General features: G+C 43.1%; 1 protein-coding gene across 3 annotated transcripts in view; it reads right to left on the reverse strand.

Moving 5' to 3' along the window:
* The window catches only part of RAB30 (RAB30, member RAS oncogene family), a 101,550-nt gene that overhangs the window by 8,280 nt on the left and 78,349 nt on the right, over positions 1-14,921 (reverse strand). For 2 of the 3 annotated variants that reach the window (XM_075198633.1, XM_075198635.1), the window contains exons 2-4: positions 2,780-2,880; positions 1,930-2,013; positions 537-720 (exon numbers count right to left, since the gene is read on the reverse strand). In XM_075198633.1, the coding sequence (XP_075054734.1) occupies positions 537-720; positions 1,930-2,013; positions 2,780-2,872 (361 nt within the window). In that variant the 5' untranslated portion in view covers positions 2,873-2,880. Of the gene's footprint in view, positions 1-536; positions 721-1,929; positions 2,014-2,779; positions 3,006-14,921 lie in introns of those variants that run through there. The other variant, XM_075198634.1, reaches the window with a different exon arrangement.

Here is a 14,921-nt window from a genome sequence, read left to right on the forward strand (position 1 = left end):
TGTTACAATTCTAATGCTCTGATTGGCTACGGGGTGTTCTAGCCCAGTGTGTACCCAGTTCTGAACATTCTAGCACCCGAGAGCCGTTATTTAATGACACGCTGTTTGGTCCATAAAAACCTCAAAGTCAAGACGACTCCAATTAAGGGGATCAGCTCAAATGGATTTCTTTTAAAAAAATTAGATGGTACAACATATATTTAGTGTTCCATATTAAAAATGATGGTGTCAGTGGTAAAATGTCACGCTCATGCTTAAGAATATTATCTTTGTAACCCTCTGGCATAGGTGAGGTCTGTCCATCAAGGCCACCATAGAGATAACCCATACATCAGGTCCTCTGACCCTAGCCAAACACGTCTCTCTTAACAGCGACTCAATCCCACCTGTCCAAGCGTATTACATTCAGAGGTAATTTTGTAACATTTTCTATTCTACCTAATACCATATGGTGTCCTACATGTTCATGATCTCATTATAAACTACTGGCAGATCCCTGGTGCTGGCAGTACGTGGCGCAAAGAACAGAGACTTACCCACAAGCACCGTGATGACCTCGTTATTAGCGTATTGTTCTATCTCCCTCAGCCACTCCGGAAGGCAGCGGAAAGATTCCTCGCAGGTTATGTCGTAGGTTAAAATCAACGCGTTGGCACTGCGGTAATAGCTCTGGGTGATGGAACGAAACCTCTCTTGCCCGGCAGTGTCCCATATCTGGAGCTACAGAGGAAGAAGGACAGAGAGGTGTAAAAAAAACACACCCAGCTTCATTGGCGGCTGATTCCTTTCCATATGTCAAAAGATTTATAATCAGAGTCACAATACGATTCAACCAGTCTACCGGAAAACGCTGAGATTTGTTGTGAACTGCTCAACAAAACTCAATCCTTAAATAATAGCGACACTGTAAAAACACAAACCGTCACACCAACTCGGCTTTGATGAAAAGATAAGACACAGCAAGACACAATCTGCCCAACGGCCCATGTCTGCTAAGCACTGCTACTTTTACAGTTGCGTTGTTGGAATAGCTGTCCCTGCGTTACAGAGCTACCGATGTTATCTCTGTCACTTTTCTCCCTCCGATTTTAATGTCTTATCACTTTTGTTTATGCTGCAAAGGTCTGCTGTGGATACACTGAGTGAAAGGCCTAAATCATACTGCAAACACAGATAGGGTAATTTATGCACAGTTATCATTATTACTGTATTTTATTAACCTTTTTTAAAATGTTATATTTCATTGTCATTTCTCTCTTTAAATGAGGTGTATAAAGTAATCAGCAAATCATTCTCCAATCATTCACTAATCAGTAACAGTTCGATCAGGGGTTCAGTCATTTTTGTGAACGAACGCATCATCAGTTTGTTTGTATGAGAAGACATATAAGATCCTACACTTCTGACTCCCTGTGTTAGCAATCAGTGTAGCAGGTACTAGGACCTTAAGCACTGTACATATTACAAACACACGCAACACAAAATTCCCCAGGTCATAAAATTCCCAACAATCACTCTATTTGGCTGATTGTCTTTAAGGTCAGGGGGTGAATGACAGGCAGAGGAAAATAAAAACTGCTTTCAATTCCCATAACAGTGCAGTGGAAAAGCAAAGCTATAGAAATTAAATAAACAGTAATATTGTATATAATCATGTACAGGAAACAGGGAGATCGCATGAAGGAGGAGTAAAAGTTTCAGGATCGGGGAACAATCTAAGTCCAACTTTCTATTCATCAGTTCTATCAACTCTTCTCCACAACTTAGGTCTCACTTTTCCTTTAAATTGTACGTTATCATATTCATCATCGTCTTTTTATATAGTTTCTGTATGTATGTGTTGTCTACATCCCCCCTTAAAATGTATACAGCGCAATGAAATGTTGGCACTTTAAAAATACTGATTAATCATTATCATCATCATCTCACCTTTATTTTTTCACCCTTTATTTCCACAGTTTTAATCATAAAATCTACCCCGATGGTGGCCCCCTGGCCCGGTGGGAAGAGACCCTGAAAAAAAGAGAAGCAAGACAGACAAAATTAGGCGACCTTTAAATGTTTTCAAGTACAGGATTCTGTCCAGTTTCTTCTGCTTTCAGTTATGTCTATAATACATAATATGACTACTTGTATAATGAGCTGTGAAAGATATCCTTATCTTTGTTAACCTCTGATATCACTAGTCATCAAAGATGATAATATGTACAGTGGCCATGTTAGGACAAACGTCATTCCAGGGCTGTAACTAGGGCTGTGCGGTAAGAGCGACCGCCCAGGACGCAACGATGAAGGGGGGGGGGGGTCGCAGTTTATGAGTATATTAGGTTCATTTAGGTAAAATTGATTGCTATGGGGGCGGCATTTTTCTCTCTCGCCCTAGGCACTAAAATTTTAAAAATTACGACTCTGCGCCATCCATGCCAGAGGGTAACATAGATAGTGTACTTCACACTTTTTCATTTCGTCTGTTTGAACAATACTAACTGCTTCTCTGCTTCATTATTTTTTCCCTCCATTAAATTTACCTCAGCCAGACGTTACACAAGACTGACAGTCCCACTACTAGCCCATACAGACTGTCAAAGACACTATCCCGTCACATTCAGCAGTGTGACAGCTTCCCTTTCTCTCATTACAAAACCCAACTATGCCAATACATAAATCACACTGGCAATAAAAATACTCAAATATTTGTTTTCAGTTCTACACATGGGTCAGAAGGAATAACGCAGAGGGTTATCAGTGTAAAGTCAATATCAGGTTAAATGCCTCTTACCTGAGTAAACCTCCGCACTAGACAGGTCTTTCCTACACCAGCATTTCCAATGAGTACAATCTTGAATAGGAAATCATAATCTTCCATACTCATTTACACAGCTGGGAAGACACAAGCAGAGAAGAGACAGTCAGGATCAGACACGCATGGGATCACTCTCTGCACTGTTCACAGCATCGTCTGCTCACCAACCTCTGCAACAAGGCCAACAAACGAGCAGAGTTGTTGTAACAATCATGGGGAACTTTATACCTCCATGTAAACAGGACAAAGGTCTCCTTGCGTAGCAAATTGAGCAACGTCACACTGTAGCACTGATAGTGCAGCTAATAATTGCATCTGTGAGATTTGCTGTGCAATATTAGTACAGCGCTGGTCTGGATAGTTCCAGCATTACTGCAAATAGATCAGGCTTACAGTATTGTGTCCATAGTCAGCTACATTCACTCTGTCTCCATTCTAATCAGATTCTCCATCTCAGCTAGGATTTATCCATGTCACTGCTTAGGATAAAGGAAATTACTAACAGTGTCACGTAGATATGGGCGTGATTTAGGCAACATGGAGTGAGGATTATTTTGTACAAATTTTGCTTTATAAAACATTGGGAGTTATGATATGCAGCTGAGTTTAATATGAATAATTGGTCAGTAATGCTGTAAACCAGTGGATTCCAAACTTTTTAAGTTCAAGGCACCCTTAGGGTCTCCAAATTTTTTTCGAGGCACCCCTAAGCCAAAATAATTACCAAGTAGTCTCCCGCCTTGCTTACCACTGGCTCTGGCCGAGGCACCCCTGTGAGATCTCCAAGGCACCCCAGGGAGACTAGGCGCAGTTTGGGAACCACTGCTGTAAACAGTTCACTCCTAGGTGGCCAGAAATATTCAACTGAAGAGAGAGGAAAGTGGAATTGACCTTTGGCCCCGAGTAGCGATCATTCATAGCTAAACTCGCTCCAGGCCTCTCTACTTTGGGTTATTGTCTACTCTCCCGGGAAGTGTCCGTCGGACACCCGAATTTCTGGCAGTGTATACCATCGTTCCACTTCCTAGTGAAGTGGGCAGGGCAGGGGGCCTTGATGACAAAATTCACAGCAAATTGCCTAATTTTGCCCCAGCTCCGCACTGCATCGGTGACGTGATCGCAGCGCGGAGGTGGAACCAAAATTATGTTAATTGTGGCATATGCCCTCCCTCACTTGCAAGTATGCTCCTTTGTGTTAAGCAAGGCAGCTTTGCGAATGGATGACGTCTCAGACACGCCATTCCCGGGAGAGAATATAGAGAGTAGCTATTTGCTACTGAACTTTCAATGCTGCGTTGTATTAGCTATATATATATATATATATATATATTGCATTTAGCAGTCACCGTGCCATTCTTCACCCTGTATAAATGGACTCAGCCTGTGAAACGATACATTTATATGGTCATGGAACTCTTCAGTGATATCTAATATCCTTATACTTCACAGGAAGGGGTGAATGACAGGGGCAAACGCAGTATTTGTAGGGGGGGTTTCCACACTACGCCACCAGTGGGCGTGACCAGCATGCATGGGGGCGTAGCTATAATTTTAGATAGTGCCTGGCTGCTCTCCAACTCTTCCTATCCCCATAATATACATGAGCAATGCTGCGTGCACTACTGTTAGGTGCACACAGCTCTCCCTTTTCAAGCAGAGCCATGTGAAGTGGGGGCAGCGTCCAGCCATCTCAATTATCCAGTGCCCCAGGCTTGGAGGGGGGTTTCTAGGCACTAGGAACTCCCCCCACCCGAGGGTTGCCTATGAATGATCCCATATACAACTTAAAGTCTTTTATCACTGTATAAAGATACTTAATATAAAGTCACTGCTTGCAATGGAACTGACAGGCTGCATTATCTGGAATATAGATGTAGCATAAAAATGGCCACCTGCACAATGTGTAGGCGACAGATACGCTTTAATATTGCTCAATCTACCTAGTAGCCCTGATGGTACATAATTGATCTAATAAACCAGGTCACACTCCTCATTGATAACTGTCCTTGTTAAAACCATGAACTATCTGATTTCAATTAGTCTCCTAAGTAAATAGTTTGCTTTTCTCTGTCCCTCTGATGAGTGTGATGGAGGACAGAGCCAGCCTGTATCATTTAACAATACAGATGCCGGGTATTTGTCACGTTACCGTGGCAACAGCCTTCGCCAGACTTTCAGCCAATGACGTCACTGGGAACACAATAGACTCCTAGAACAATATTTTATCAGCTTCGTCAGTTACGGAACAGTATTAGATGTCAGAAGTACAACTCAGGGTGTTTGCTGCAAGGGCCCTTGGCCGGTGACTCATCATCATCATCAACAGCTATTTATATAGCGCCACTAATCAATCACCCCCCTCCAAGCAATTAATAATATTATATGACTGCAATTTTGGATACATTTTAATATATTCTGATTTTGTTTGAGACCTATGATTGACAGTGTAGGCTTACAGACTCAATGGCTAGTAGACCGTTTAGGATACACAAGGTGACCAATCAAATCCTGTATGAGGGATTAGTTTGAAATATAATTTAATTTATTGTTTTTATAAATAATATATGTCTTCGATTACCAGTTAAATTAAGCTTTAATACTGAGTTGTGATGGTAATGTGTTTTTATTCATACTCCTGGTTCATAGATTTTATTGGCGATAAGTTATACCCATTCTATATTGTACTCAACATATGTTTATAAATTGGTTAAAGAATAATCTATGCGCTTTGACACTGAGAAGTTATTATATTTTGATATTACTGTCTTTAGTCCTATTGGTATGCCTTATTGGGTACAATATCTGTCACTCACATCAATCTCTGCCCCACTGGAGCTTACAGTCTAAATTCCCAAACACACACACATAGAGACTAAGGTTAACTTGATAGCAGCCAATTAACCTACCAGTATGTTTTTGGAGTGTGGGAGGAAACCGGAGCACCCGGAGGAAACCCACGCAAACACGGGGAGAACATACAAACTCCACACAGATAAGGCCATGGTCGGGAATCGAAGTCATGACCCCAGTGCTGTGAGAAGTACAAACCACTCAGCCACCGTGTTGCCCTACATTTATGGAGCCCCACGTGAAACCTATGTCATCTGAGGGTGGTCAAGGACATGAGCAAATAATGGATGATGAGGATGAAGGTCTCCGGCACTAGTGAACTGCTTGTGATTGGCTGTTTTGCGAGCGTTCTGCTTACACAGATTGATTTAATCTCTCTGGCTCTACTGGCTGGGAGCGGTAAAATGTGTCTTACCGCTAGCCAGCCCATTGCAGGGTCCTTCTGCGCATGTCGGGAATTGGTTTCCGGTTCAAGAAGAGAAAAAAAATTAAATTAGAAATAAGAAAGTGATAGGAAGACAGAGGCCGGATTTGTAACACATACGTCCTGTTTTAGTAAAACTGAAACTACATACTCTGAAATTAGGTAACTTCAGAACTGACGACCTTCAGGAACAACAAAGAAAGAAGATCGATTTGTTTCCTGAAGAATTTTTCAATTAAAGTCTCCGTGTCATATTTAACATATAAGGGGAGATTCAAATGCTGGCGATGTGTCGTGTGGACATCACCACGATGTCTGGCTGTGCACATTGCCTGTCATTACGGTAGGAATCTATACTCATCTTTCTACGCACCTCTAAAGATGAGCGGAGATTCCTGCCATAACATTGGCGCGCTGTGTCTCTGGACGTTCCGAAAATACTTTGTGCTGAATTGAATCTCCCCTGTAAAGTCTTAAAGCTACCCTACCACCTGGCTGCTATTCCTGGGGCTCTTCTGTACCCTATACAGGAGGGAGATCAGGTTTGCTGAAAACTGGGAGGTGGGCGGATCGTGGCTTGCGATTGGTCCTCGCAAGCCACGTTTTTTCCCCACATTTGGAATTTAAGTGTGGTACTCCTCGGTGTCGGAATTCTCCGCACCGTTAAAGAGTACCCAACCCATTTGAAGTGTCCACCTTTTGTGAATTTTATATACTTGTCATGAGTTAATGCAAAGGGTCCTTTTTAAAGAATTAAAACCGGTATCTAGCTAATTATTCTCCTATATTTTTTAAGGGCTTTCCTCTACTCCCTTAAGATTAGGCTTCCATGCTGTTGATATCGAACCTAATAATACTGGGTAAATGACGAAATCATAAGGATTTGCTTTATCTGATGAATGTAACATGCAGAATAGCAGGCTACAATATTACTAATAATATACAGGATTAAACGTGAAACAAAGTAAATTGCTTGTATGAAGCCGTCTTCCCATCCAGATGTGTTCTACTTTCACGAATAGTTAAATATTCCATTACGGAACACTTTCAAAATGAGTCATGTGACAGTAGTGACATAACCTCTCTTCAAATACGTTATATTTTTACAGGAGTGACATTGTTACTCTCCAATTATGAAGGTATACTTTACAGGATAGTTCACATATATTCGTGTGACTTGTCTCACTTCAATATATGTTCATGATATAGCTTGCGAGATACCTTTCAGTACATCAATATGACATGCTGACAACGCAGTCTGACAGAATGCTGACGTCCACCAAGAATATTCTCTGTCCTTTAATCTGTTTATAACCTCTACGCAAGGTCATAGCTGCCAAGATGACAGTCCCAGGTTTTAAGGGGAAGTAAAGCCACTTACATGTATAACAGTCTGTGAATTATGGGGCTGAATAATATACATTAAAATAATTGGGGAGTTTATACTTTATGTCCACCGCTCTCTCATTTACTCCTCTGCAGCAGGTTTCCATGAGGAGGGTGGAGCTTCTCTAACACAGAAGACAGACTGTGACTGACAGCTTTGCAGACTTGCTTTGCAGAAATGGACAGTGTGGATTGGTTGATTGATTCACAGGGGCGGGGCAAGTGAGAGCAACTCAGTCTGAGCTTTCTGACCAGTTTCAGATGCTGTATAAAGGACAATATACTAACGATATGGGGAAGGGGGGGTCTGCTGTCTGTAATGGAGTGAGGAGTTAACACTTTAGTTTGTAACAGAGCTGCCAAAAAAACGGTAATACCGAACGGTGTATTTTCAGAAAATATTAACTTCACGGTTTAGATGTCCTTTAAAGATATGCCCTTGGATGTGTCCCTGTTTTTTAGTACTGAATTGTACAATAAAATGTATTTCTTTTTGCATGTTAAATGGAATTCTTATCATCTATTTCTATTCTCTAGACTTTAGAAGTTAACACTAATTGAAATGGAAAATTTGCAATACAGACAAGTACACTATTATCATGTTCAGTCTACATGACATGATGGAGATTGTAGCGTTCCACTGTCATCTGCGCCAATATCGCACGTAGCCTGCGCGGCTGCGCCGGCTCAGCAACAAATTGCCCCTAGAAAATGTTTTGGAATGTTGGTAAGATCTATTATACATGTGAAAGTGACACTGATATAATGAACTGACTTCCAATAATTCTACAAACTCAGCAGAGGGAGCTGCCATATCTAGAGGTAAAGGGGCCTATTTTTTGACATGAGCACGTAGCTCGGACCATCGATTAGGCCACCTAGGCTCCTGTTTAAGGCCCACTAGGGCTCGGGGTAGACTAACCCTTTTTTATCTATGTTGGGAGGGGGTGGGGTTGATTTCTCGGCTGTGGTTCCTCAGAGAGGACAATAACAGCAGTAAGTACATATTTTAGCTCAGTGAACACAGAGATCTGGATATATTCTCTAGTAAACTTATGTTCTGTGTAACAACGCGTAGAATGCTTCAGAAAGAGAAATCCCCCCTTTTGTCCCAAGCTATGTTAGTGACAGAGAGAGATAAAGACATCATGTCATACCTAACAATAAATGTCTATTATCTCTCTGTAATTTCTCTTGTCTTGTTTCCCATATAACAAGCAGAACTGTCATATAGATGTCATCTGTATTACTAAAAAAAAAATATGACACATTTGTTCAAAACTAGCAATTTTTCTGCGAGCTTTCTCCAAGGAAATTGTTGGATATCAAAAGTTTCTTTAAAGCTTGGCCGTGTGCAGAGACATTTTTGTTTGGTGGACTATGTGCTTGTTATACGTAGCCAAACAAAGCTGTTATAACAGGGACTGTCTATATCTGTATTTGCTGTAGAGTATGGGCACTATGTACATTTATCACACATGGGCAATCAATGCCTTCCTAGTGGTCACTGGGAAAAATAATACCATACTTGCCAACCTTTTAAAACCTCATTCCAGGAGATCCCGGGCAGGGGGGCATGGTTGGAGGGCGGTAGGGGTGGAGCGCGGGGTGGCCCATCCCTCGACAAAATGACGTTTTTGCCACAAGGGTGGGGCCAAAATGACGCGATTCACCGCAAATCGCGTCATTTTGACAGCAAGTTGCCGTATGCGGGATACTTGCCTGCTCTCCCGGGAGTCCCGGAGACCTACCCGAAATTCGGGAGTCTCCTGGACATTCCGGGAGAGTTGGCATGTATGAATAATACACTGTGGGCCTGATTCACCTTCGAACAACAGTCCATTTGCGTGCCATATAATGCGTGAAATAGCTCTGCGCACGCCCAGGAAAGTGGACGCAATTCATGTCTGCATGCACATGGCACTTCCGACTGTCTACAACTTCTCGGGCGGAACGAGGGTGGGAAGAGGCAGAAAAATCTTTAAAATCGAGTGTGAAAGCGGCAGTGAGGATTGGGAGACGTCCGAGGACTTAGCGAAGACCTTTCAGTTTGTGGGATGGAAACTGCTATCGTGCTTAGTAATAAGGCGACATTGGAACACTCATTTTGACATCTGATAGAGCTGCAACAGATTGTTTATTTAACAAATAGTCCCAATTATTCTGCTGTTAAACCTTGATATTATATACCCAGTCGTCCATTGAAATTAACAATATGTTAACCAGCAAGGCCGGCTGATCCATATTTGATTTTCTTCCCACTCAGGAGATCATCTTTGAGCAGGAATATATTATGTTGGACAAATCAATTATTTGTAAAATGTGTACATGGATATGATATGTATCGGATATACAGCTGTATTGTCAATACCTGAATACACCACTATTCCTCGATTAGAGATGGATGGATAGTCGGTTTTATGTATCTTAATTCTTTTATTATTAAATTCTCTTATGTAAAATCTTGGGAGCTTTGTTATATCTATTTTGTATTGTTCTATATATATATATTCTGTGCTTCCTATACACACATTCCTGTACCATGTACGCCAGAGTTACGTTAGGCTTACATACACTCACATACACACAAGCAGATCATAAGTGCAAGAAATTGATAACATCTGTTTTGATGGCAAAAACCACATTCACTATTAGGCTTGGATAAAGCAGATATAATATTCTTTCTCATGCATGAATGAAAGTTGTGAAAACATTGTTTAAAATACACCTACAAAATCCCATAATATATGCATGATCAATGCAGAAAGCACCTCTCAGCTTCAGAGGTGACTTCGCAACCAACCAATCAGAAGCCTATGTTAGACTGTTCCATCCCTGCACCATTTCACCGCTCCTGCATTAAGGAGGCGCAAGTGTCAAATCTGTGCAACTCTGCATGCGTGCACAGTGCAGAAAAAACTGTCATCACATCAACTCTTCATCAGTCCCTGTATGTGTGGCACAACATTGGCACGCCAGCGAAAAAAATGGGTCAAAATTTGACCATGCCCCAAATATAACAAAGGTCACACAACCGAGACTGACAAACCCTTTTGTTTTTTGACCATCGATATAGTGACTGTAAAAAAAAATAACAAAAAATTAAACTGTTGTAGCTTAAGCTATATCCAAACAACCTCTTGAAATGGACAAAAAAAGTAAAATAACTGAAAATGGGCAAGACTGACATTTGGTGGTGATTTTGCTTTCATTATGGCCGGAGTTACCTTATAAATGAACGATTATCTGCAGGGTAAATATAATTATATTCAGGAACCAGATAATCTCTTACAAGCAGAATATAAGATCATATAAGGGAAAAATATAAAGTACCAAAAGAAGGAGGGAAGAATTTGAGGGCACAATGGGAGGTAAATGAAATACGTGAAATAGGAGAATTATGTATGTTAGTTAAATATGTCCAGCATGCTATCTGATATACGAGTTTGTTGAATGCTGCCATGCTTAAAAAGCTGTTTAACGGATGTAGAGGATGTACACTGTATTGAAGTTGAATAGATCTCGACCCTGAGTGCAGTCTTCTAGGTAACAGAGATATTCTATATGAATGGGTGGATTCCAACACTGGGGTGACTTACTAATAAAGTATAGCAACCAACAACACAAAATGAGCAATCAAGTTAGACAATGAAGGTAGAAGTTTGATTGGCTGCTATGAATAATTGCTCACTTGAACTTTTTGGGGTATATTTACTAAACTGCGGGTTTGAAAAAGAGTGGAGATGTTGCCTATGGCAACCAATCAGATTCTAGCTGTCATTTTGTAGAATGCACTAAATAAATGACAGCTACAATCTGATTGGTTGCTATAGGCAACATCTCCACTTTTTCAAACCCGCAGTTTAGTAAATCTAGCTCTTAATGTTGTTTTAGTGAACACAACTCAAAATAAATAAATGTCCTTTCTTAGGAAGATTTAACAATTTTATTTATTTTACTTTCAGGCTGTACAAACATTAATTATTTTTTTATAGGGGGTAGAGATTTCTGTTTACTGTACATATCCACAATCCTACAGTCCTCAAGACAATCAGTTAATTCCTCCATCTCTCTCGCCCAGAGCTGATTACGACGGAGCTGGAAGGCAAATGATACAGACAAGCTTGGAGCAGAGCACATCTATAATAACTAAACTCCTAAATTGGGATGTGTAGTGTTCTGCGTTCCCAGCTGGGAGGTGAAGCATCTGATGTCTCCGCAAATGAATCAATGAGGCATTTTACAGTGCAAAGTGTTTCAGGGTATAAATAACTTCCCGTAATTGCTAAACTATTTCATTTAGCAGCAGATACAGCACGCAGATTATGCCTGTGGTATTACAGTTTATTACAATTGACGAAAGCCACATTCAGGAAGTACATGTAATATTTTATAATATTGTCTTTCTCCCATACAGTATGGGATAGTGACACGCTAGGGCTAGACTGTTATTTTTGCTTAGTAAAAGTATAACTTTTTCCAATTTTATTTTAATATAACACCGTTTCCATCCATCTAGTAGAACTGTAGAGTCTCATGTGAGGGAACCTCAAAATTCGGGAGAACTCACATCTGCCTGTAAATGGCTTTTGTTCCCACCTTGATCACCAGAATTAGATTAAAGTTCAGTTTTGTAGGGTTATTTTTAGGGGTTAAAGTTGCATAATAGACAGGGTTTATTTAAAAAAAGAAAGGGTCCCCATCTCACCATTCACCAACCTGTGTCCCCATCACACCATTCACCACCCTGTGTCCCCATCACACCATTCACCACCCTGTGTCCCCATCACACCATTCACCACCCTGTGTCCCCATCACACCATTCACCAATCTGTGCCCCATCACACCATTCACCAACCTGTGTCCCCATCTCAACATTCACCAACCTGTGTCCCCATCTCAACATTCACCAACCTGTGTCCCCATCACACCATTCACCAACCTGTGTCCCCATCTCACCATTCACCAGCCTGTGTCCCCATCTCACCATTCACCTGCCTGTGTCCCCATCACACCGTTCACCAGCCTGTGTCCCCATCACACCATTCACCAACCTGTGTCCCCATCACACCATTCACCAACCTGTGTCCCCATCACATCATTCACCAACCTGTGCCCCATCACACCATTCACCAACCTGTGTCCGCATCACACCATTCACCAGCCTGTGTCCCCATCTCACCATTCACCACCCTGTGCCCCATCACAACATTCACCAACCTGTGTCCCCATCACATCATTCAGCAGCCTGTGTCCCCATAACATCATTCACCAACATGTGTCCCCATAACATCATTCACCAACCTGTGTCCCCATAACATCATTCACCAACCTGTGTCCCCATCACACCATTCACCAACCTGTGTCCCCATCACACCATTCACCAACCTGTGTCCCCATCACACCATTCACCAACCTGTGTCCGCATCATACCATTCACCAGCCTGTGTCCCCATCTCACCATCCTGTGCCCCATCACACCATTCACCAACCTGTGTGCCCATCACACCGTTCACCAACCTGTGTCCCCATCACACCGTTCACCAACCTGTGTCCCCATCACATCATTCACCAACCTGTGCCCCATCACACCATTCACCAACCTGTGTCCGCATCACACCATTCACCAGCCTGTGTCCCCATAACATCATTCACCAACATGTGTCCCCATAACATCATTCACCAACCTGTGTCCCCATCACACCATTCACCAACCTGTGTCCCCATCACACCATTCACCAACCTGTGTCCGCATCATACCATTCACCAGCCTGTGTCCCCATCTCACCATCCTGTGCCCCATCACACCATTCACCAACCTGTGTGCCCATCACACCGTTCACCAACCTGTGTCCCCATCACACCGTTCACCAACCTGTGTCCCCATCACATCATTCACCAACCTGTGCCCCATCACACCATTCACCAACCTGTGTCCGCATCACACCATTCACCAGCCTGTGTCCCCATCTCACCATTCACCACCCTGTGCCCCATCACAACATTCACCAACCTGTGTCCCCATCACATCATTCAGCAGCCTGTGTCCCCATAACATCATTCACCAACATGTGTCCCCATAACATCATTCACCAACCTGTGTCCCCATCACACCATTCACCAACCTGTGTCCCCATCACACCATTCACCAACCTGTGTCCCCATCACACCATTCACCAACATGTGTCCGCATCATACCATTCACCAGCCTGTGTCCCCATCTCACCATCCTGTGCCCCATCACACCATTCACCAACCTGTGTCCCCATCACACCGTTCACCAACCTGTGTCCCCATCACACCGTTCACCAATCTGTGTCCCCATCACATCATTCACCAACCTGTGTCCCCATCTCACCATTCACCACCCTGTGCCCCATCACACCATTCACCAACCTGTGTCCCCATCACACCATTCACCAGCCTGTGTCCCCATCACACCATTCACCAACCTGTGTCCCCATCACACCGTTCACCAGCCTGTGTCCCCATCACACCATTCACCAACCTGTGTCCGCATCACACCATTCACCAGCCTGTGTCCCCATCTCACCATTCACCACCCTGTGCCCCATCACACCATTCACCAACCTGTGTCCCCATCACACCATTCACCAACCTGTGTCCGCATCACACCATTCACCAGCCTGTGTCCCCATCTCACCATTCACCACCCTGTGCCCCATCACAACATTCACCAACCTATGTCCCCATCACATCATTCAGCAGCATGTGTCCCCATAACATCATTCACCAACATGTGTCCCCATAACATCATTCACCAGCCTGTGTCCCCATCTCAACATCCTGTGCCCCATCACACCATTCACTAGCCTGTGTCCCCATCACACCATTCACCAACCTGTGTCCCCATCACATCATTCACCAACCTGTGTCCCCATCACATCATTCACCAACCTGTGTCCCCATCACACCATTCACCAACCTGTGTCCCCATCACATCATTCACCAACCTGTGCCCCATCACACCATTCACCAACCTGTGTCCCCATCACACCATTCACCAACCTGTGTCCGCATCACATCGTTCACCAACTTGTGTCCCCATCACACCGTTCACCAACCTGTGTCCCCATCACACCGTTCACCAACCTGTGCCCCATCTCACCGTTCACCAACCTGTGTCCCCATCACACCATTCACCACCCTGTGTCCGCATCATACTATTCACCAGCCTGTGTCCCCATCACACCATTCACCAACCTGTGTCCCCATCACATCATTCACCAACCTGTGTCCCCATCACACCGTTCACCAATCTGTGTCCCCATCACATCATTCACCAACCTGTGTCCCCATCTCACCATTCACCACCCTGTGCCCCATCACACCATTCACCAACCTGTGTCCCCATCACACCATTCACCAGCCTGTGTCCCCATCACACCATTCACCAACCTGTGTCCCCATCACACCATTCACCACCCTGTGTCCGCA

Source organism: Mixophyes fleayi, chromosome 2 (assembly GCF_038048845.1).
Source record: "Mixophyes fleayi isolate aMixFle1 chromosome 2, aMixFle1.hap1, whole genome shotgun sequence".
Taxonomy (NCBI): Eukaryota; Metazoa; Chordata; class Amphibia; order Anura; family Limnodynastidae; genus Mixophyes; species Mixophyes fleayi.